The 26090-nt window shown below is 37.2% G+C and overlaps 1 protein-coding gene and 1 non-coding gene across 2 annotated transcripts in view; one reads left to right on the forward strand and one right to left on the reverse strand.

Annotated features, from left to right (window-relative positions):
- LOC145327195 (uncharacterized) overlaps positions 1 to 26090 on the reverse strand; it is a 146035-nt gene that overhangs the window by 44559 nt on the left and 75386 nt on the right. Inside the window, exons 18-20 of the mRNA XM_080170772.1 lie at positions 2897 to 2989; positions 1009 to 1067; positions 373 to 432 (exon numbers count right to left, since the gene is read on the reverse strand). Coding sequence (XP_080026898.1) covers positions 373 to 432; positions 1009 to 1067; positions 2897 to 2989 — 212 coding nt within the window. The remainder of the gene's footprint in view (positions 1 to 372; positions 433 to 1008; positions 1068 to 2896; positions 2990 to 26090) is intronic.
- On the forward strand, positions 9186 to 9389 carry LOC145327324 (small nucleolar RNA U3). The gene has a single exon (XR_013882152.1). It is a non-coding gene; the product is annotated as a small nucleolar RNA U3 (small nucleolar RNA).

The following is a 26090-nucleotide window of genomic DNA, read 5'->3' on the forward strand; positions in this document are numbered from 1 at the left end:
TGCCTAAATTAACAAAAAAGCTATCCGTTACGAACGGACGGACGGACCGACCCTAATTATAGAAAAGCTTCGCTTTTAAAAAATAAAAATCAATAAGATGTGAAGAAATAAGTGAATAATTTGCAAAAATAAAGGACTCCTACCGGCGAAAGATTATTTAAAGTAATTTCTAAATAATTTTGTTATATTTTTTTAGGTTTACAGGAGGAGCAGTGAAAGGCTGAAAAAATACAACACACCCTTAGAAATGCCACTAAGAAGAAACCCAACACTTGAAAATAAAAATAAAAAAATTTCTAACCCACAAAAAGATAGATTTTATGGGTGATTAAAATTGTTTATTCTGTAAAACAATGTTATTTATGAACAAACCTGACAGTAACTGTTTGTACATTGTAGATTGTGGAATATTCAGTTGATAAATCATCATATCTAAAGAAAACAAGGATGACAACATTAATAAGTAGCGAAGCTAAAAAATTATGAATGGATATCTGGAAAAAATTCACTATTGAGCCGTGTCATACAATAATCATTAGATTTGATAAAATAGGGAAATCACGAAGCCTTTAAAATCATGCAACCTAATCATGAAAACTTAAAAATCTAGGAATCGATCTAGCACCGCAATTAATAGACAAATTTTAATGAAACTTGATGAACATACATATGTAGAATATAAGCATAATCCCTGATAATTTCATCCGTCAATCCTGAATAGAAATATAGAGAAAATCACGAAAACCTAAAAATCTAGGAATCGATCTAGCACCCCAATTAATGAACAAATCTTAATCAAAATTATTTTGAATGAGTCTTGTTTCATTGAACCTTGATTAGTTGGTTCATTAAGTTAAGAGTCCAAACGTTTTAACAACTAATCGTAATCAAAAGAATAGATAATTTTGTGTATTATCATTGGGGATGTGCATCAATTTATCGGCCATTGTCTTATCCCTTTAGATCCCTGAAGTTGTTCACAAAATTTGCTGGGTGGCGGCGGCTTACCTTCCAGTGTGTACATCTATAACAGTTCTGGTTGGATGGATACCATCAAACAAAGTCTCCTTAATAATAAACAAGTATAACAACATCTATGAGTAGCGAAAAAATATGGTTGGACAAACGGACAAAGTGAGGTATATAGCAAATGCTTCACAAAAATTTCAGCTTATAAATATATCAAAAATTACAAAAAAATATTATCACCAAACCTCCAAAAATGAAAATAAAATTGGAAATTCACTCAACTTCTAATCGAAATAAACAGCTATTTTGTGAGAAAAAAATGATTTGACCATATCTCACAAAATCCTAGAAATCAAAATTTCCTTAACCCACAATTTATTAATTATTAGCCTAAGGAATATACAAAAATTATAAGAAACCATAACACTTAGGCTAGCCAAAAAATTTTAAGGATTTGACCCATTATCAAATATATATACATATATTTTTTTTTGGAGGGGGGATAATTTTTTCTTTAGACGATTTCTTTTTGGAGGATTAAGTAATAATTCTTGCTGTATCTATGGTAAGCATCAATGTAAAGAAAAACTTTATAGGTTATCGAGATCTTACGCTACACAAACACATAGACTGACAGACATCCTGTTACTTTTATAAAATGATAAATTAAGTACCTGGACTCCGAAACCAATAGTAACAGCAGAATTAGCATAGATGACCAGACTATCATCTATATACATACCTGAACTCCAGAACCATTAGTAACAGCAGATTCGGTATAGATGACCGGACTATCATCTATATACATACCTGAACTCCGAAACCATTAGTAACAGCAGAATTAGAATAGATGACCAGACTATCATCTTTATACATACCTGAACTTCGAAACCATTAGTAACAGCAGATTCGGCATAGATTACCAGATTATCATCTATATACATACCTGAACTCCGAAACCATTAGTAACAGCAGAATTAGCATAGATGACTGGACTATCATCTATATACATACCTGAACTCCAAAACAATTAGTAACAGCAGAATTTGCATAGATGACAGGACTATCATCTATATACATACCTGTACTCCAAAATAATTAGTAACAGCAGAATTTGAAAAGATGACCAACCTATCTTCTATATACATACCTGAACTCCAAAACCATTAGTAACAGCAGATTCGGCATAGATGACCGGACTATCATCTATATAAATACCTGAACTCCGAAACCATTAGTAACAGCAGAATTGGCATAGATGATCATCTAGATGGCATTGCTACAAAAGACCTACTCTACAAAAGACCTACCCCTACAAAAGGTCTACTCTACAAAAGACCTACCCCTACATAAGACCTACTCTACAAAATACCTACCCCTACATAAGACCTACTCTACAAAAGACCTACGAATATATATTGTTATATAAACATCAAATTTATTAATAAAGTAATACATAATCAATACATGGCCGCAGCGCTCGGCCCCCTGGCCTGAAAAGCCGCGGGCGCTCGGCCCCCTTGCCTATAACCTAACCTAACCTTACCTAAATATTGTAAAAAAAATATTGAAATTTAAAAAAAACCTACCAACCACTTTTTGTAAATCAATGAAATTCTAAAATATAATTAAGTTAATGTACGATAAACATTCATACATTATTACATATAAGTTAAGTTAAGTTAGGTTAGGTTATAGGCAAGGGGGCCGAGCGCCCGCGGCTAGGCAGGCCAGGGGGCTGAGCTCTGCGGCCATGACCTTCTAGCATTACGATTTTTTGTAGAGTTGGTCTTTTGTAGGCGTTGGTCTTTTGTAGAGTAGGTCTTTTGTAGGCGTTGGTCTTTTGTAGAACCGACGAGTAGGTCTTTTGTAGGGGTAGGTCTTTTGTAGAGTAGGTCTTTTGTAGCAACGCCATCTATATACATACCTGAACTCCAAAACCATTAGTAACAGCAGAATTGGCATAGATGACCGGACTATCATCTATATATGTTGACTTCAAATCTCTTATACTCACATCCTACAAATTAAAAATTATTATTAGTACAAAATTTAAATGAAAATTAACTAAAATAAAAATTGCTTCATATCTGAAATCCCAAAAACAGAAATTAAAACAAATTAATGTTTATTCTCAAATTAGATTGATCACACATAATAATAATTTGGAGTAATGTATAAAATTTTAGTAGCAAAACTCCTCTATAATTCGATTTGTCTGTCAGTCAGTCTGTTACAATAATGGATAAATGTGATTATCTCGACTGCTATTAAAGATGGACAGAAAAAACTTTTATTAAAGATTCCTATGACATATGTGCATCTAATCTGCACATTGTTTTGTCTGTCTGTCTTTTTAAAAAATTTTGGAGCTTTTGCAGATTCTGTCTCTTTTTTTCAGTGTCCTGAGAACTGAACATGTGCTCTATACTTTATCTGTTTGTCCATTCTATGATTTTTGTTAATACAGATATTGTCATCCTTGTTTTTATTATGATGAGTTACATGATGAGGGTCTAATAACACAATAAAAGATTATATTGAGTCATTTGATAAATTTTGAATACTATTAAAGTTTATAAAATTGATTTTTATCTGTAGGTTTAATTATCTACTTTTGGTTTTATCACTTGTTTTACATAAGTTTTCTATATCTCCAAAATTAATCTCCTAAAAGTTTTACAGTTAAGCGAATGTTTATTTCTATAATAAATAATAAAAACAAGGATGACAACATCCATAAGTAGCGAAGCACAAAAATTGTGGATGGGAATATGTAAAAGTAGATTTAAAGTGTATTTATTAAAATCAAGAATAGATTTATTGGGAATACACAAAACCTTGTTTTATTTTGTATGATGAAGACGGTTAAAGTAAATTACATACTAGATGCACATAACAATGGGAAAAAATATTTTGAAACTGTTAATGCAAAAAAGTTTTAAAATTAGACCAAAAATTCCAAAGATATGGGGAAATATGTCAAACATATAAAAATAGCCCAAAACCTGCTAAAAGGCAGTTTGGCCGCCATTGTTTCTTTTCTTAAAATGCCAGAAATTTAATTTTGATATCTTTAACTGAAAAAATTTCCAAAATCGGACCATAAACACCAAAGATATGGGGAAAAATGTGAAAAATATAAAAATAGCCAAAAACCTGCAAAAAGGCAGTCTGACCGTCATTGTTGTTTTCTTCAAATGACGGGAAATTTAATTTTGATATCTTTAACTGAAAAAATTTCGAAAATCGGACCATAAACACCAAAGATATGGGGAAAATTTGGAAAATATAAAAAATAGCCTAAAACCTGCTAAAAAGCAGTCCGACCGCCATTGGTGTTTTATAGTTAATTGTGCTCCTTGATGATGGGAATGTTGTCAAAAAATTTCAGAATTCTATCTTTTATAGGAGCCGAGAAAATCACGTTTCCCCCAATTCATTAATTACGGACGGACGGACAGACGGACGGACGGACAGACGGACAGACGGACAGACGGACGGACAGACGGACAGACGGACGGACGGACATTGTGAATTATAGAGTAGCTTCGCTACTAAAAAAGCCAAAGAATCTTGCATTATTTTTATTTATTGTGAAGGTGTGTTTATGTTTATATATGATTTATGTACTTTGTTACATATGTAATATAGGCAGGGATCTAAAGGGATAAGACAATTAACGATGAATTAATGTACAACCCCAATGGTGATACACAAATTACAATTAATGGTTGAAACGTTTGGACACTCAACTAAATGAACAGACCAATCAAAATTCAATAAAAGTCCCCAAAGTTGTTCAGCCAGAAAATAAGAAAACATTGTTATAAAACTTTGGGGATTGGTTGAATAAACAGCCAAATGCCCCCTCCCTCCCTGAATACATGTGTGTATTTGAAATAAAATAATAGTTTTTTTTAGATTTATTGTTTTCTTTTACACGATTTTACAACTTACGATAATTAAAGTAGTAATATTTTTATTGAAAATAATGGGGGAGGGGGGGGGGGGCCCGGGGGGGGGCATATTTTCGTTTATAAAGCCTCTCAAAGTTAAGGGACAGGCCCTAGAGGTTTAGTCTTAGGGGAATTTTTTGGCCAGTTCGTTCATCCGGCCAGTAGAATGAGATGGGGTAAGGGGGTGGATGGGGATTTAGTTTTTATTATAACAAGCTACAAGTTTTACTTTTTAAAGTGAGTACATGATAATCTGGTGTAATATCCAAGTAATAATAAATCCATAATGTAATATTGCTTAAAAGCGGATTATTAACATCAAATGTTCAAGTTCTGATAACTATTTTTGAAAAAAGTTTTTAATTTAAAATTGTAGGAATATTAATATTTTTAATTGCTTATACCATAAATTTCAACATTTAATTTTGATTTTGCAAGCTTATAAGCTACGTATTGTTATTGTGACTTTTGGGTGCGCTCTTTATTTATTTGTAGCAAAGCTACTCCATAATTCAATTTATTTGGCCGTCCGTCGGTATGTCAGCCAGTCCGTGAGGCAAGGGGGTAAATATGATTTACATAGCTGGTATTAAACATAAATTACTGATTTTTTATTTTGCTTGGTCCGCTAGTCTATCCGTTATGCTTAAAAAATATGAAAGGTTTTTCTCGTATTCGTTCGAATCCGGTGGATAGGAACCGGTTCTCATCCATACGAAAAAACTATGTCTATCATCGTATTATATCCAACTTTCTACGAATATAAAAATGTACAATCATTAGATTAAAACCATTTTTTTAGCCCGTGCCTTCGTCACCTCGGGGCTAAAAAACTGGTTTTAATCTCATAATTGTACATTCTATATCCGCGGAAAGCTGTTTATAATACGATGCGAGAAATAACTATTCTCATCATTTTACTTTCTCCGCCATTACTGATCTTTTTGTGCTTTGATACTTATGAATGTTACCATCCTTGTTTTTAAGATAAATTTAAGTGAATAATAAAAAAGGATTAGGTGACAAAAGACATTGTTTACAAATTTTTCAGGGATTAAATGAAACACATTTTTTAACTTGGTAAAATATCCAATAATAAAGTAATATAAGTATCAGCTTTTTGAATGACAAATTTTCTATTTTTAAGTATTCAAATTAAAAGCGAAGCTTTTCTATAATTAGGGTAGGTCCGTTCGTCCGTACGTCACAGACAGTTAGCTCTTTTCGTTAGTTTAAACAGATTAGTATTGTCCTATCGATTCCAAACTTTGCATGATAATTCTTATAGTAGTTAGGTACGATTTAGAAAATGTAGCAATTGTTACCAGAATATCCGTACGTCCATTTTAACAACAAAGCACAATGTTATAAGCGAAGCATCATTATAATCAAGTCTTAAAAACGTAAGTATGTCTATAAACTTTCTTACAATTTTGTTTCGTCATTCAATATATTGTGATTTTTCAGTTTTGACACTCTACAAGTTCGTTTGTCCTAATGTTTCAGAGCTTCGCTTTTATGGATGTTGCAATCCTTGTTTTTATTGCAAAACCCCAATTACATTAAATAATTTGTTAGATTTACAAAAAATCACTTTAATTTTTTTATACTTAAGTATTCTAATTTTACCCTATTATGTAATAAGCATAAAAAACTTTTATAAATTGCAAAAAAATATAAAAAAATTAATGCTATTTTAGAAAATTTGAAAAATCACATTCAACATTAGTTGGATGAAAAAACAGTATTATTTTGTACACAAGCATTCTTTGTTATAGAGAGGGAAAATGTTAGCGATATCTTAATAGACAAGCCAACAAACAACGACCGGACAGACACACACACGGACAAACATTTTACTTCTTTATAGTAAAGAATAATATAAGATCAAATGCTTTTTTGTATACTAGGTTATGTAAAAACAAGGATGACAACATCCATTAAAGCGAAGCTCTGAAACGGTATGACTTACGAACATTACCTCTCGTTGAGTGTCAAAACCTTATTGTAATATGAATCATTACTCCATTAATCAGATCAATCGGATGATTATATCACATAAAAATTGTTGTTAGAAAATTGAAAATCAACATGTTTAAAAGGAACGTACGGACATTCTGGTAACGATTATAGAGTTGCTACGGTTTCTAAATCGTACCCAACTAGTTCAGGAATAATCATACACAGTTTAAAAACTAAATTGACGAAAAAAGCTATCTGTTACGGACGTACGGACAGACCGAACCTAATTGTAGAAAAGCTTCCCCTTTAAAAATCTGTTACCACTCAAAATTCGCAAGTTTTATTATTGCATTAGAATTGCATGAATTTTTTTCTTATGCATTCTTGAATTCCTTCACAATCCCAGATAATAAACACTTTGGAATTTCCCTTTATATGCAACTCAGCTAGGGAGAGAGGGGACATTGGACTGTTTATTACACTTGTCCCCAAAGTTTTATAGTAACATTTTCTTAATTTATGTGTTAACAATTTTTGGCACTTTTATTGAATTTTGATTTGTTGGCTCATAAGTTGAGTGTCCAAACGTTTAACCAATAATTGTAATCTAAAGAAGGAGTATCATCATTGTGGATGTACATCAAGTTAACGGCAATCTTCTTATCCCTTTAGATCCCTGACGCAAATAATTGGCTTCAAGGCTTGACAGCCGCTGATATTTAGGACAGCTGACAGTTTGCTACTGTTATGCGCAATGTTGATTTACTAAACGCTTAAGAAAGAAAAAATCTATGAAATTAAGGCGGCGGCTGTATTTGTTAGATAATTACTACGGTGATGCTAAGAGCAGCTGCAGAATGATAGAATAAAGGCGGCAGCTCAATACTATTGCGGCTGCTAAGGCTTCGTAGTTTTTAACATTAGTTTCATCTAAAATGTTTTTGTAGAAAAATTAAGAAAGAAGTAACAGTATATTTCTAAATACACAAATCATTTCCTAAAGAGTTTTTAAAAAATTAATTTAAATTACATAAGTCTTAAATAAATTATAATTTTAAACTACTTTTTAATTTTAAAGATTTGTCTATACAATGAGCAGAAGATGTATATTTTATATTTTATAATAGTTATTTATCCCATCGTACTACAGACATCTTCCGCGGATATTGAAATAAAAAATTATAAGCTTGTATTATAATTTATGGAAAATTGTCTGTAATACGATGCTATACATGCTTTTTCATTATGGCTCAAAACCCATCGGATATTAATCGATTTCGCAGCCCTACTGAAAAACTATTTTTTTTGTGCCAATCCTAACTTTTGTTGCATAATGGGTCAAGAAAAAATAATATTTTTTCCAGGGCCCTCTATGCATTTATATTGCCTAAGAATAATAGTTTTTTAACTAATTTTACATAAACATTGCAATATTCATTTTTAAAAGCGAAGCTTTTCTATAATTAGGGTCGATCAGTCCGTCCGGAACGGATAGCTTTTTTCGTTAATCTAATCATGTTAGAATTGTCCTATTGATTTCAAATTTTGCATACAGGTGATTCCTGTAAAAGTCAGTTACGGGTTAAAAAGCGTAACATATCTATAATAGTCACCAGCAGAATGTCCGTATGTCAATTTTAAACATGTTGATTTTTAACTTGTTTAACAACAAATTTTTATATGATACAATAATCCGATTGATCTGATTTTTGGAATACTGATTTTTATGACAACAAAGTACAATGTTATAAGCGAAGCATCTATATCAAGTCCTAAAATGTAAGTATGTCCCTAAACATTGATAAGATAAGATAAGATAAGATTTTATTTCCTCTAAGGTGCATATAATTAGGGCGAGTTACTAATAAAAAGTTTACAATTTTAACTATAGGTTTCTTCCTGAAAAAGATTGCATGTTAATTAAGATACTAGGTTTCTTCCTGAAAGAGATTGCAGGCAAGATAATAATAAATTATTACATATTATAGTGAATAAAAGTTATATTTTGTTTAATTACTAACATAACCTGCTAAGGAGCAGCTGCAGAGTTTCTCTACAAACACGTGTGTTATGTAGTCGATAATTTAGCCACTAGGTGTCTCATTTTATTCAAAAGAAGACCTCCAACCGGAGGTTACATCAACAAAGTATGTCACCAGCTACTTGAAAAAGCATAAAGAAAGCATTTCTGAGGCGACACAGCAACTGAATCAAGCTGTGTGTGAAGGTCTACAGCTGGTCAGAAATGTATCTATAGTCTTTTCAAAATATATCCCAAAAAGGCCAGTGAAACCTAAGACTATTCTTTACAAAATCATTTCTGTAGTATATATCCGTTGTTTCTTTTCAAAACTTAAAGATAGCTGAGCCACGATGATGAGTTAAATATCTCGTCCTGAGCGTGAGAAGGCGTTGATAGTTGACTCCATCAACATATCGATGATCGCTTGGAAGTCACTCTGTGATCTCCTAGATGGACCATGACAGTGGCTGAGTGGTAAAATTTATATCTCTGTTGTATGCTAGTCATATGCAAAACAATTTCAACATTCTTGTTTAATTGTTTAAATCATAAAACGTTTTTTAAAATGTCTGTGTATCTGTCAAAATCAATATGTGGTATGCGGCAGCTCTGGACCATGCAGAAACCAAGACATTATAGTGATGCTACGCACCTAGTTAAATCCTGTTATTCTACAATTATGAAGCCACCTGAAAAGATGTCAGATAACGGTACTGATTTTATCTCTCAGTTGTCCTGCAAATGGAGGGAGGGGTGTTACCCCTCCCTCTCCCATCTTAAGCACCGGAACCTTCCCCTTCAACCACCAAGTTATCAGCACCACCTCAACCCTGAGGATAAAGGATCTAAACCTGCCCCCACACAGACTGTTGTTGTCACAAGTAATCATCAAACCTTCCCTCTTTAGTACCCAGACCTACCACTCAACCCCTCTATGCTTATCTACCTATTGTGCTGCTCCATGGGCTATCCTGCCTGCCCCAGACAGGGATAGCCATCTACCTAACCATTGCAATTATCTATGTTTTACTGTATGATTTATCTTTAACCATCTTTATTCCTAATCCATATGTATTTATATTATGGTTAACTGTATTCTTAATCCCCCCCACCCTTTCCAGGGATGGGGAATCATGATTGCCCAAACTGACTATTGTATATGTATTATAATGCTTTTATGTTATGATCATTTATTCCTATCCATGTAGTTATTGTTTGTTGTATATAGCTTTAGTATCCTTTACACCTTCAATAAAGTGACAACTGAAATAGATGTTGATTCTTGTCTAGTGAATGCTAGAGAAGCGTAGCTTCTCTATAGTAAGGTGTCCACGTCTGTTCACACTGCCGTAGTCTTTATTCGAACTCTGGTGTCTGCCATTTACCCTAGGCAGATACCACAACTTTGGTGACAGCTGTGTGAGATTACGGCGAACCACAAGTGTAGAGCAGACGCGCATCTGAGGCTAAGGTACTCCCAGCAGTGAATCTGGCAAAACTGACGCAAGCAACCTGAATTACCCACCCTGGACAGCAAAGTTTAACTCTGCATCCGGCAGTTGTGGAAGCGAGACAGCGAAATTTGATGAATAACCGCGAGCAGCGCTGATATCTAACGGAGAATTGAGCGCCAAAAGGGCTGAAACAGGCCTGCGGACTGGCTGAAACAAGCCAAATAAGTGTAAACGGCTGAAAATAGGCCAATTTTACTGCAAGAGATAGCAGGATCCGAACCAGTGGCGCTAGCAGGACGGGACATTCCCTGCCGCCATCAGCTGGATTTGGATAAGCGGCGCTAGCAGGACGGGACATTCCCTGCCGCCGATAGGCTGAAACACGCCACATAGCTGCAAGCGGCGCTAGCAGGACGGGACATTCCCTGCCGCCGATAGGCTGAAACATGCCACATAGCTGCAAGCTGCGAGCTAACATACGAGTGTAGTGCACCAGAACAGAGAAAAACTACGTCAACCCCGAGTATCCTGAGAGGCTACAACGCAGCCACCCATCTAGAAAACAGATATTATATCACATTTTCAGGGATTACCACCCTAGTGTGATGGCCAAACAATAGATTTATGAGCAAAGCTTGGCAAACAAATTGTTGTGTTGTGATAAATCTAAGAATAGAACAGGCTTGGATTATTGTGTATTGTGATAACAGCTAAAAATAGAACAGAGTTGGTAAACAAATCTGTTATGCAATTGTGATAAGGACAGAAATAGAAGCTAGATGTAACATAATAAAGACCCTGATATACAATCAAAACAATCTCAAGCCCACAGCACAACAACAACAATACACCCCTTATTCCAAGGGAAGGGGAGGGGCCCCTCTCCATTGAAGGCAAATACAATCAGGGTGATATAATAGATAAACCTAGGATTAAGAAGAAAAGGCCCTATTACACCAGCACACAGTTACCCCCCTCCCTCACAGGGGGAACGGACGGAGTTACCCCCGTCCCCTCACGCGCTTCCCCCTTCCTACCCACACTAGACTAAGTCCGTCTGTAGTGTGGGGCTAGCGATCGGACACACAGAGCGCCATTCACGGATAGCGCAACAGAGTGCGGAAAATATCATAAATCCAACGGACGAAGCGGACCAATGAGAGAGCGAGTTGAGGGGTGAGAGCGCGTTTTCCCCGTGTGCGCGGATTTGACGGCGCGGACGCGCGTTACAAGGACAGGAGATTCCACGCACACACACACACACACACACCCACACAGGAGAGGGGCCATTCTATAGCATACATCAGAGATATTTTTTTAGGAGAAAAACTTGCAAGCTCCTCCCTCCCTGTCTACAGTGTGATAAGGAAAACTAAACCAGTTCCTTAAACCCGCTCAGACCCTCAACATCTTCCTAGCCTGCCAACCCTACTTCAAAGCTGAATGGTTAGTGAAACAAATATATGTATATATAAATACCCAAGTGATAAATAAGGTTGTTTTTTTTGTATCATGGGTACAAGTAAGTGAATACTAACCTCACCAAACAACACTGGAAACTGATATGATAACTGAACGAAAGTACGCCCACCCTGTGGACATAGCCTGACTTGCTGCCCCACACTGGGCAGTGGTGGTGTGTACCTGGACCATCGACCTTCATAGTTGTGAACTATATACAGAGGAAGCGTGATTTTTTTGAAGCAAGGAGGAAAAGCTATCTAGCTCTGGGGATATTCCTATACACGTATATATATATATATGGGCGTGTAGCCATGTATATATATAGATAACCTACCTATCCATATATCCACTAGCGGATACGCTCCTAGAGACATCTGTGATACCTAACATATTCCCTGTTACCTTTAAGCTAAGATCCGCTGGTTGCCACAGAAATCAAGAGCTATACTGGAAAGGAGAACAACTCAGGCTCAACAGTTAAACAAGACGCTGGCACCAACAGACCAACCCCCTACTACTTATCATGGGGGCGCGCCAGCCACAGAAACTCTTGAGCCAGGAGGACCGAGCCTACGGCTACGTGGACTACCACCCTAATTACACAGCTATAGTATTTATACTAGGGGTGAGCCGGCTCGAACCTCCTTGCGGTGCGGCTACTCTACTCTGCTCCTATATCTACAAGATACTGCTTCTGTTATTACTTTGGCCTACTGTGTCGAGTACAGTGAACATCAAACACATGCCAGGTCACAGACCCCTGGTCCCTGAGATGCCCTTGTCTGGAAGGGTGACTGAATGTCCGCTGCACAGCTCCTGTTCAGTTGGTGCTCAACGTACGAGAAATAGCAATACTGGACTGGGGGTTGCTGAACCTGTAGGTGTCCTCCTGGGGGTGTTGAACGATGCAACTGAGCCTAATGAGAAGGTGACAAGCTTCAGAGACTTAGTGGCCAGCCCCAAGATGGACACTACTACCAGAACTGAGATTTCAAAGGGGCCCAGCCCTAGGGCCAGTACCACCTGTTTCTGGGGTGGAAAGGTCCTCCCTGGCACTGGCCTCACCAATCTGGAGGATGGGGAGCTGTCCCAGGGGAATAGGCTCTTCACCCAGATGCCCGACGCGTACCTGGGGGTGGGGGAGCCGCCACCCAAGCCTCCCTGGGAGCCCCCAGGCATGGAACGACTGGGGACCGGCCTAAGGATGGGGACTGGTGACCTGCTGCAGTGGAAGACTTTACCCAGCACGGAGAGAGCAGGGTTGACCAGCAGCAGTGAGGCTGTTCCCCCACATTCCAAGACCAGATGCCGCTACTCTGTTGAACCACTGCACATGTCCCAGCCAAGTTCCCCCATGCTGCTGAAGATGGAGGCCCACCAGGATGCAGAGCTCCAACTAGGAAAGTCAATAAGAAGGCCACCCGTTGCCAAAACCAGAACCACCGCAGGGGCTCCCCACCAGCCGCTGACGGAGCCTGGCAGGGACGCAATACTAGCTGGCAACTCTGGCCCAACTCAGGTGGCTACCAACAGTCTGCTGACAGTCCGGAATACAGTTCAGGCTACCATCAGTATGGCATCTTCTGGGCCTTGCTGGTCCACCTGTGGGTACCTGTCCACACACTGGCCACAGGTACCCCCCCAGAGATCATAGCCCCCTTTCCGACTGGCACCATCAACAGCCTTTGCTACCAACCACCTGGCATACCCAGAGGCAGGATCCCTCATGTGGAGAAGCACCTGCAGAAGCTAAGGCCGAGGCTGGCCTCGCCACCCAGGGGAGGAGAGCCGCTGTTGGATGGAAGGAACCTGTGTGTATGGGGAGGAGGCTGAATGTAACCAAGGAGCCACCACAAGCAGCCCAGCACCGCCTGACCCCTAGTAGGGGAGACCCTGTTTGTCAGCTGGTGCCCCAACTGGAGGAGGAGAGACCTGGCAGGTTGATACACCCTGGGGAAGCCGGCCTGATGGGACCCAGCTGGACGAAAGGGCGCTGCCGCTTCAACGGCCACACATCCGCCAAGTGTAGAACCGGTTGGGACCGGGCAACGAAGAAACACCAGGCCGCCCAACAACCTGCATGCAACCAGTCTGCCACCCCGGTCCACCTGGAGGGAGATGCCCAGCCGTCACCCCAACTAGCTGCCGCCGCTGGGGCCGCGGCTACCCAGGAGTCTGTGTCTCAGATTGGGACCATGGTGGCCAGGATCAACGTGCTGGGAGGAGCGGCTGAACCCAACCGGGTTGGCCTGGACCTCAGCCACAACCACAGGGGACCGGTGTCCGTAACCCCTGTCACCCCCAGCAAGAGCCGAGGGGCGCTACCCAGCGCCACCGGGACGGTGTACGGGGAGGCCCTGGCGGCCGCCGAGTGGGAGAGGCAAGAGGCGCTAGCCAGCGAGTCTGAGTCGATGTATGGGACGCCAACCGGCGTCGCCACCTGGAAGGAACGAGAGGTGCTTCCCTGCACCACCAAGCTGATGTCTGGGGCGACAACCGTCGCCGCCACCTGTGAAGACTGGGGGGTGCTATCCAGCGCCCCACGCTGGTGCCTGGGGCGACAACCGTCGCCGCCACCGAGAGACCTGGACCCCTGTGAAGACTGGGGGGTGCTATCCAGCGCCCCCACACTGGTGCCTGGGGCGACAACCGTCGCCGCCACCGAGATACCTGGACCCCGGAATGAGCCCGCAGCCCCAGAGGAAGGGGTGACACCCGTCACCCCCAGCCAGCCAGAGCCCCCAGCCAGCAGGGAGAGTCCAGCTGTCCCTCACCTTCAACTGCATCCAGCTGTCTACCTCCCTCAACCAAGCCAGGGTAATTGTATTGCACTGGTGTACCAGGAAGTTTGGGCTGGGCCAAACTTGCCTGCGCCCCCTGTATCTGCCCCAGGAGCCAGGGTAACAGCCATTACCAGCCAAACTGAAGAAGCTTTGACCGCTGCCTGGGGAGTAACACAACTAGATGCGCCAAGTGCCGAGCCTAACCATAGAAGTAGAGGATCCCCAACAATTATGTCTACCCAAGATGGAGACAATGTGCCTGGACCCCTTCAGGCTAGGGGAGGAAATCCGGAGCCTTGTGCCTCCAGTCCACTAGCAGCAGTGTCCGTGGATGGGCCTGTCTCCCAGCCAACTAGAGCGGAGCCACCCTTGCAGATCCAAGACAGCCTCCGGCATAAAGGGTGGACTGTTACCTTTCCCTACCCCGCAGGTCGGATTGCCATGCACCACCCTGCCAATGTCCAGAATGAGCCTGAAGGAGGCAACGCTCCTACAGTATGCCAACCACCACCTGCCCGCGTTGACAGAGACCCTGGAAGCCGAATGAACCTGACCAGCCCCGAGGGCGAAGAAACTGCGCCTGCATCCAGTAGCCAGCCTGCCAGCAGCAAGGTGACCAACACGATGGAGACCACCAGCCCAGTGGAGAAACCTGCAGAGGTGTACACCAGGCGGCTGTTGGTCCAAGCCCCCTCATGTGCTGTGCCACCCCTGGAGGTTGCCAGGGTGGCCTCAGAGGTACACATCCAACGGCCAGAAGATCCAACAGGACCAGCTACTCCAGCAGATATAGCCGATTCCGTTAGACCTGGGGAGGGCTGGAGTCCACCACCGTCCAGCAACTGGTATCCTGGCGGACCCATTCCACAAGGACAACAAACTGAAGGCCGCAACCACTGTCGGAAGTCTGGCGGTGCAGACAACCCCTCCAGCCTTCCGAGGGGAGAGTTGTGGTATGCGGCAGCTCTGGACCATGCAGAAACCAAGACATTATAGTGATGCTACGCACCTAGTTAAATCCTGTTATTCTACAATTATGAAGCCACCTGAAAAGATGTCAGATAACGGTACTGATTTTATCTCTCAGTTGTCCTGCAAATGGAGGGAGGGGTGTTACCCCTCCCTCTCCCATCTTAAGCACCGGAACCTTCCCCTTCAACCACCAAGTTATCAGCACCACCTCAACCCTGAGGATAAAGGATCTAAACCTGCCCCCACACAGACTGTTGTTGTCACAAGTAATCATCAAACCTTCCCTCTTTAGTACCCAGACCTACCACTCAACCCCTCTATGCTTATCTACCTATTGTGCTGCTCCATGGGCTATCCTGCCTGCCCCAGACAGGGATAGCCATCTACCTAACCATTGCAATTATCTATGTTTTACTGTATGATTTATCTTTAACCATCTTTATTCCTAATCCATATGTATTTATATTATGGTTAACTGTATTCTTAATCCCCCCCACCCTTTCCAGGGATGGGGAATCATGATTGCCCAAACTGACTATTGTATATGTATTATAATGCTTTTATGTTATGATCATTTATTCCTATCCATGTAGTTATTGTTTGTTGTATATAGCTTTAGTATCCTTTACACCTTCAATAAAGTGACAACTGAAATAGATGTTGATTCTTGTCTAGTGAATGCTAGAGAAGCGTAGCTTCTCTATAGTAAGGTGTCCACGTCTGTTCACACTGCCGTAGTCTTTATTCGAACTCTGGTGTCTGCCATTTACCCTAGGCAGATACCACAAATACATTTCAGAAATTTTTAACTTAATGTACTATTTCATAGCAATCTTGTGTCAAACACTCCCCAAAAAATTCAATATTGAAAAAGAAATTTAAAATGCCCTACGTCAAAATTTAAAGGGGGGAGGCGGATGTGCCACTTTTTGAAACCAAAACTAAATGTCAAAGGAACTCAACTAAAAAAAGAGTTACAGGTCTGACATTTTGCATGGCATTTGCTTTTTAGGGGTACAATATGGAACTGTGAAGAAACGGCGGCACAACCGCCGAAAACCGCCGAGAAAAGGCAAAAAAATTTCGGCAGAAAACGGCGGTTTACGGCGGTTGCGCCGCCGTTTCTTCACAGTTCCATATTGTACCCCTATAAAGCAACTGCCATGCAAAATCTCAGACCTGTAACTTTTTTTTTAGTTGAGTTCCTTTGTTGACTTTTACTTTTGGTTTCAAAAAGTGGCACATCCGCCTCCCCCCTTACTTTAAGTAACATAAAATTACAGACTTAGTATAATCATAGAGAATCTTCGCCTTACTTTTCATTTTTTGATAACTGAACAGTATGTATGTAATCTAAGAGTGCATTATCGCATCGCAGGGAGGGAGGGGACATTGGGTTGTTTATTACATGTCCCCAAAGTTTTATAACAATTTTTGCTTATTGGTTTGCTCAACAACTTTGGGGACTTTTATTAAATTTTTTTTGGTATGTTGTTCATTATAGGTTGATAGTACAAACGATTCAACCACTAATTGTAATCTCCAGAAGGGGATAATTTTGTGTGTCATCATCAGGAATGTACATCAATTTATCAGCCATTGTCTTATCCCTTTATATCTCTGAGTATCGCCCCACCATTTATCGTATTTTCAATAAAAAATAGTGGCATGTATGAAATTGTATTGGAGGAATTTAAAAGTAACGGACATCATCTTTATATACATTGCACATTCTTTAGAGGACTGGAAAGGAAAAATAATAATAGTTATTTATCGCATCGTAATTTTCTGCGAATATTAAATTAAAAAGATATAAGAGAAAAACCGTAGGGCGAGAAGTCACTATAAAATCAGCCACGTGACGTCATAAAATGTGGGGTCATGCAGGGATCTTGAGGAATAAGACAATGGCCGATAAATTGACGTACATCCCCAATGATGATAAACTAAATTACCCCATTCAGTAGATTACAATTACTGGTTGAAATGTTTGGACACCTCACTAATCAAAATTCAATAAAAGTCTCCAAAGTAAAAAAATAAGAAAAATGCAATTATAAAACTTTGGAGACCAGTGTAATAAACAGTACAATGTCCCCTTCCTCCATCTCTGAGAGAAATGACCCTAGCAAATCAGCCGAATTTGAATTTCCGATTGTGTACATAGTTTCCTCATCCTATCTCAATATCTACTACTAGCTAAAAAAAAGCTTAGAACTTAAAAAGACACCATGGAAACTGTCCCAATTTTGTATAACTTTTGCGGAACATGTTCCAGTTACGTCATATTTTTCTTTCCCGAAAAAGGGAGGGGGGAAAGAAAAAAAAGGGAAGGGGGGAAGAAAAAAGAGATGGGAGAAAAGGGGGTTTTCCCCATCTCTTTTGAAGAGATTTTCTTCCCCCCTTCCCTTTTTCGGGAAAGAAAAATATGAAGTAACTGGAACATGTTCCGCAAAAGTTAGACAAAATTGGGACAGTTTCCATGGTGTCCTTAAAAAAAAATCAAAATTTGAAAAATTAAAATTTTTAATGTTTAATGTATAAATCATTAATACATTATATAGCTTTTCCCTTTGACCGGAGTAGCTGAAAATAGGTTTACAATACTTGGGTTATCTGCTGTACAACTTCGGAAATTAGGGAAGAAATAAGCAATCAATTTTTGGTTGATCCCCTAGCAGCATATATGCAACTAGTAGAAAGAATCAGAGTGTGCAAAAATGTTTGAGACACGACATGAACGCGTTGCATACTGTACATGTGAACAGGGAGGGAGGGGACAATAGGCTGTTTATTTGCAATAGTCCTCAAAGTTTTATTAAAACGTTTACTTATTCGTTGACTCAACAGCTTCGGGGTTTGTTTATTGAGTAGAGTGTCCAAACGTTTCAACCACTAGTTGTAATCTTAAAAATGGGTAATTTTGTGTATCATCATTGAGGATGTGCATCAATTTATCGGCCATTGTCTTATCCCTTTAGATACCTGACATGAGAATGGTGCTACAAATATAGCCTTATTAGATTCTAAGCTGGGCTCGGCAGCCACCTGTAAGCCTCAAAGAAATCAAACTTTTAAAAATCAGTTAAAAGTCAAAATCTTACTCAAATATAGAAATTCATATTTTCAAGGAAAAATGTAAAGCATCCAAACGGGTTTTAATTTGAGGCTGGCGAGCGACTTCAGAGCCATGTTTCTAGGACCTTTGCTAAGTTTTTATTAGAATCAAAGTTATATAAATCTATTATTGATTGCTTAATGATAAATGGAAACTTAAACACAATGGTTTTTAAAAGAGCAGGCATACTAAATTACTTTCTTATTACACTTTATTTTTATTTTCATTTAAAAATCAGAAAAATCAATGACAAAAATACTGCTTACAGAACATTTTGTGAAACCACTTCAGTTATGAGTAAGTCTCTAGTTATAAAACATTAATATTTTTGTTTAAAATTTTCTTATAATGTAAGTATGAATTTATTATGCAAATTAATTTAATTAAAGATATTAGAACTTTGGAAGCATCTCTATGCCTTATAATTAAATTGATTAATTTTTTAGCCAGCTGAAAGCATCACTTTATCAGAGCACATGAAAATCTGGTGTAACATCCAAGTAAAAATATATCCATTTACCCAACTTAACATAAATAAAACATGCATGCCATCTAGGCACCAAAACTTGAGACATTGACTTATTTGTGGTTAAAAGGTTACCTGCAGGGTGTGGCTAATAAGATTGGCCAGTTTTAGGCCACAAATTTCACCCCCGCCCCTCCCCCTTTTTAATCCCTTTTAGACATAAGCCTACACCATTCAAATAGATGCCTATATTTTGGGCGATCAATTGAAGTTGTTCTGTTGATTCTTCAATTTTTGTTAAATAAAAAATAGCCATTTACATATGAAACATATTCCTATAAGTTTCTTTTAAATATTTTGATATTTATTTATCGCATCATATTATAGACACCTTTTTGCAGATATTAAAATTAAACATTACAAGATTAAAACCAGTTTTGTTGACCAAAGAGGCCGAAGACTGGACTTTCAAAACTGTTATTAATATTTTAATATTAGTGGCAAACCGTCTTTATACATGATTTTTCATTTTATCTGAGCTTGATCTTTAAATCGTTTATAGGTGATCTAAACCGGGGTGATTCATTCAGCGCACCATCAAATTATTAATACCAATCTTTAAATCGAATTTGCATGGGCGATTTGGCGCGGGCAGTGGCGCGGTACTGGCGTGGCAATGCCACTCACCGAGTGGCATTGCCGCGCCCAATCAGGGTGATTTATTTAATAAATGAATATTTTTTAAAAATTACTTTAATATTTTATTGCAAAACTATCGTGAAAACATTTTTATAGTTATTTTTAAAATAAACTATATGTTAATGTTTTATATAAAATACCATACTGACTCGGCATTTTATATAAAATACCTTACTGACACGGCTTTAGTAATAAAGTTGTACTGGCGCGGATCAATATTTTATTGAGGGTTGCAAGCAATTTAACAACACTGCGCCGTAAATCTTTTAAAAATCAATGTTTCATAGGTGCGCTGTGGCTCACCATCAGCGCACCTACGGTTCACCTCTGAATCGCCCCGATTCAGCGCACCATAAAAACGATTTAAAGATCAAGCTCTGATGTAATTACTTTTAGAAGCCAATGCGCTATCAATGCAAAATTGTCATGAATTATATATTTTTTTGGTGGATTTGTATTAACATACGATTGAGAATGGATTACCACCATGCATATTTTGCATAAATTAGATTGACTAATTCATACTGTCACACCAAAGTATGTGTCTATCTAGGTAAAAATTAGTCTGTGATTCTATGGGGCATAAGAACTATAGAACCCACATTTTTGTCTCTCTTGCTGATCAGATTCAAATTCAAATGAGTTGTAAATTTTGGGTAATACATAAATACAAAGGAATTAGATACAATACAAAGTTTCTTAATCTTATTATAAATCACTAGCAGCTACGCCCCTAGAGGCCTTAAGGAGCCCTTGCTCTGGGGGGAGGGAAGGAAGAAGACGACCCCAACAGTAAAAAAAGAAAAACTTTTGACACCCAGCTATGGACAAAACACACACAAACAGACATTCTCTTACTTTTATAAAAGGATAACTAATGTAATTAATTTCTCTATAAAACCAAGATCCAAAAAACTATACAGTTTCAAGATTAGGTGATAAAGGAAATCTTTAAAAAATCGTCGCTTGGTCAAAGAAAATTAAAGAAAAAAGGTGGAGCAAAATATTATGTAAATGTTAATGCAAATAATTCCATTTTAATTTATTTTAGATTTAAAATTAGGAAGATAATAATTAAAAATAATTGTATAGCTTTGAAATCAATTAATATCTACTGGATTAAAACCGGTTCTAAGCCATAGTAAAAACTCATGTATCGTATCGTTGCATCGACATTTTTTTTTATATAAATAATAAAATAAGTATCATAAACTCAATATGTAACTCTGCCTACAGGGCGGGGACACTCTATAATTTTTTTTTATTAAGTCTTTGAATTCAGCTAATGGCGTCGGAAACATTAACACAGCCGAGTCCTTACAAAAAAAATTCTAGGAGACAAAAAGGGTCTCCTCTACTTGAAACAGATAGTTGTCCGGATTGTACATCTATTCTTATACATTTATTGTAGAGAATAAATGATTTGCAAATAGATATTATTGTTGCAATTCAATAGTAACCAGAAAGTCGTGAGTGTTCTATCAACTACGCACAAATATTACCACCTTGCAATCTTAGAATGGATAAAGAACAGTTCATCCATTAGGAATGAAGGGTAATATAGTAAAGGGGGGGGGTATTGTCATTTTGGCCAGCTACTAGTTTTACTTTATTAGAGTTGATGTTAATCTAGTGAAAGATCCAAGTAATAATAAATTCATTATTGATAGTGTCTTCAAAATAAACTCAAAAGAAAGAAAACACATAAAAAAGTTGATTTAGTAAAACGATTTTTGTTGTCTGCACACATAAAAGTAACTTATTAATATTTAGCATTTACATTTGAAATAAATTCAATAAGGAGAGGTTTTGTTTTTTGATTCTTTGTCTATTACTCTAAGGTTATGTTAGGTTATATTGGGTGATTGATAGCCTGAAAGGGTTGGGGAACCCCGCAGTGGATAAGCGATAAATAACTACGAATGGCGAGGGAGTGATAAAACAACTAAAATCGTGAGCTAGCCGTTGTTTTTCTATCAAATAAAACATTATTGGCCAGGACTAGAGTCTGTACATCTGTACACAAACACACCAGTTTCTATCTTCTATTATACAAAGTACCTTGATGTCTGTCCGTTCGTACCTTAAGATCTCGGTAACCACTGAGCCGATTGGATTATACTCTTTAGGGAATATACTGTCTGGTCATGTGGTGGTTTTAGGCTATTTTCTTGGGAGGTGGGACACACAAAACCCACCCAAAAATAAAAAAATCTCTCTCCATTTTTTTAGGCAGTTAATTTAAAATGTGGTGGTTGCAGCACCAGAGGTACTTATTTTTTTAAAAAAATACTAGGGTAGAAGCCGCTAGTAGATATATATTTCTTTTAACTGTGACAAATGACTTTAGAATCACAATTTTAACATGGATACATTATTATTAAGATCTTACTCCAGATTTTCATGTAATAAAGTGAATAAAGTGTAATAAAGTGATAATCCCAGCTGGCTAAAATAACCCCCTTTAACCCATCCCCTCCTACTGGAGGAACGAACTTACCAATAAATGAGGTCAATATTAGTAACCTGAATTGACAACAAATTTTCCCTTACCACAATATGCACATTTTCTATATCCATTATTATCAGGGACAAGGGAAGGCTATTCTGGCAAACAATGCTTTAGAGTTGATTTCTTAGATTTCCAGTTTAAACTTGATGATGAGATAAAGCAACTTTTGGCAGAATTAGATAAGAAACTAAAGCATTAATTTAGCACTTTTTGCTTTGTTTTCTAAAAGCCGTGCTAAAAGGATTGTCAGAGTTTATCTGCCCATTCAGTTTAAAGATGTATGAGCAGAAAAAAATGCCTTTTTACAAATTTTAAGTATTTTATCTAAATCATAAACTACTCGTAAATTATATGTTAAATAGTGAATAAATATATTATAAATCCTAAAGAGTGAATAGCTGTAATACTTTGAAAAATATTTAAGATTGTTTAAATATTTATCTCATATACAAATTTAAATTCAAAAAAGGTTTTTACGACACCTAGCAATAAAATTCGGAACTACATAGCTATGTATTTTCACAATCATACATTTTACAATATTTGTTGTAGTTTAATTTTGCCTTTCTTAGCAACTTCTTGTATCTAATGGCTAAACACGTTGGAGGAAAGTGGCGAAATAGGAATCTAAAATAAAAAAGCTTCCCTGAAATCATGATTTAATAAGTACTGCAATAATCAAACCTAAAAACTTCTAATCTCCTCCGAATATTACAACTTACAAACTTTTTTAATCATTTAAAATATGGGTAATTTCCCCCAAAGTGCCTTGTAGAGCACAGAGTCCCCCCTTTCCCTACCATTAATGTAAAACAAAAAACGATCAAAGGGGCGGCATGTTAGAATTATCCTATTGTTTTAAAACTTTGCATGTGATTCCTGTAGTAGTTAGGTACAATTTAGAAAGCGTAGCAACTCTATAATCGTTACCAGAATGTCTGTATGTCCATTTTAAACATTATGTTGATTTTTTTTACTTTTTAATAACAAATTTTTATGTGATCTAAATATCCTATTGATTTGGTATACTGATTTCTAGGACAACAAAGTACAATATTTTAAGCAAAAGAACTCTATAATCAAATCCTAGAAATGTGAGTATGTCCATAAACATTATCCTGTAATAAGCAGTTTTTCAACAAATTTACTAACAATTTTGCTTCGTCTCTTATACATTTAAATTCTGATTATCCAGTTCTGACATTCTACAAGTGTTAATGTCCATTTGTCCTATCGTTTCAGAGCTTTGCTCCCATAGATGTTGTCATCCTTGTTTGATAAGTAATGATCAATGAATTTAATTTTGAGCTTTAGGCATAAGTTCGAATTTTTATTTTTTTTTGTAAAGATCCCACTGTGGGCTAGAATTGAATCAAGACAAAAGTAAGTGCCGAGCCCTGGGACCTATGTATGGTGAAAATAGACATAAAACCATGATGATTCCAGGTAAAACCAAAATATTTCAGCGGGGTCTTTTTGTTTTATTTCAATTTTAAGTTCTGAAAAAAAAATGAAAAAAATATGAAAATCTTTAATAAAAAACAAACAAAAACTGTTTTTCAAAATTTTTTTTCACTAAAAGATACAAACAACTTATATACATACTATAAGCTTTAAAAAAATCAAAATTTTCAAATTTAGGACTGCCTTTCCAAGGTTAGAAGAAAAATCCTAACAACGAATTCTAACATATTTCTGATCAACATAGCAATAAAACGTCTTTTGCTAAATCTTTAACATCAAAATTAAATAGCACTTACTAAAGACTTTTTTTCATTTAAACTTATACTTTTTACATTATTTAACTTTTAAGATTGTGTTTTTTTAAAGAAAGGTTGCGTGATTTTTTTTCTCATAATTAATTTATCTTAATATGCTGCATTATAAGTGACTGACATTGTAGGCTGTGATGGCTTAGAAAACTCAATACCAGTTTTGTTAGCCCAGGCCATCGGCCCCTCGGGGCCTACAAAACTAGTTTTAATCTTTTTATTTTTATTTTACTATCTGCTAAAAGCTGTCTATAATCCCATACAATAAATAACTATTAAACATACCAATTAAAGTGAAACAGGGATCTTAAGGGATAAGACAAAGGATGATAAATTGATTACTCCTTCTGTAGATTAATATTATTGGTTAAAAAGTTTGGACTTTGCATGTTTGAACCATCAAATCATTAATCAATTCATAAATTATCAATAAAACATACCAAGACTAATAGTATGAACCAAACAATCAAGATGAAAAATAAAGTTCCCAAAGTTTTTGAACCAATGAATGAGAAAATATTTATAAAGAACTTTGGGTACCAGCAAATTTTACATTCCAATGTCCCCTTGATCCATATTAAATCTACCATTTCATAAATTGAAGAATTTATTTATCAGTATAATTTAATTGTAAACAACAAAACAACAGGGAAGAAGGGGACATAAGAACTGTAAAGATTCTTAGAAATAAGAAAAGTTTTCTTTTGTGTGGACACTAAACCATCCAATTAGGATTTAATAAAAGACCAGTTAACTAATTAGATAACGTGTCTATAAAAACTTTTGGTACCAGTATAATTTATAGTCACATGCCATACTCGGCGAGGGTGAGGTAATAAAGAGTAGCTCACTTGTGACAGCGGGTCAAGGTATAATATACTTGAGCGTGGAGCTTAATAGCCCTAGTGGCTAAACAAAAGTGTTTCATCCTTCTTCATTCACGCTTTTCCTCAACAGTTTAGCGGATTTAAAACCGACACGCAACTAGCGGCCAATGGATCCTATAAATAGACACATTTGCTGAATCAAAACTGGTTTTACTTAAATTGTATCTGTTCCTTCTTCGCGATTATAGAATTTCAAAGATTTTAACAAAAAATGTGTGATGATTTGACTTTAAAATGGCCTTTGATGTAAAATATATATGGTGTATATTACCCTTAACACATGAAAGCAGTAGTTGTTTTAAAAACCTTTTTTTGTAGATTAATTATAACTTATAAAATTGTCGACGGGGTAATTTCTGACTTTAATTAATGCTTGTTTTTCTTCAAATTACCTTGAAATTTTAAACTTAGAAAGTAAAAACAGTAGGTAATAAAAAATAAACATATCATTTAACTATAAATACTGGCACAATTGATTTACAACATATACTTTTTTTTAAATTGAAGCTTTTCTACAATTGGGGTCGGTTAGTCTGTCCGTCCGTCAGTAACAGTTAGCTTTTTAGGTGGAACAATTACCTTTTTCATTAACTTGGACATGTTAGAATTTTCCTATCGATTTCAAACTTTGCAAGGTTATTCCTGTACTAATTAGATACGGTTTAGAAAGCGTATCAATTCTATAATCATTACCAGAATGTCCATACGCCCATTTTTAATATGTTGATTTTAACTTTTTTAACAACAAATTTTTATGTGTAAAAATTATCTAATTGATCTGATTTTTGGAATACTGATTCCTAGGACAACAAAGTTCAATGTTTAATGTAAAGTATCTTTATAATCAAGTCCTAAAATGTAATTATGTCCTTTAACATTATCCTGTATTTAAACAGTTTTTTTTAATTACAAACAATTAAACAAATTTACTTACACATTCGTTCCGACTTTTATAACTTTATATTCTGATTATTCACTTCTTAAACTGCACAATGATAATGTCAGTTTGTCCTACGGTTTCATAGCTTCGCTTTTATAGATGTTGTCATC

This window comes from Acartia tonsa, chromosome 8 (assembly GCF_053477335.1).
Source record: "Acartia tonsa isolate MP-2025a chromosome 8, ASM5347733v1, whole genome shotgun sequence".
In the NCBI taxonomy this organism is placed as follows: domain Eukaryota; kingdom Metazoa; phylum Arthropoda; class Copepoda; order Calanoida; family Acartiidae; genus Acartia; species Acartia tonsa.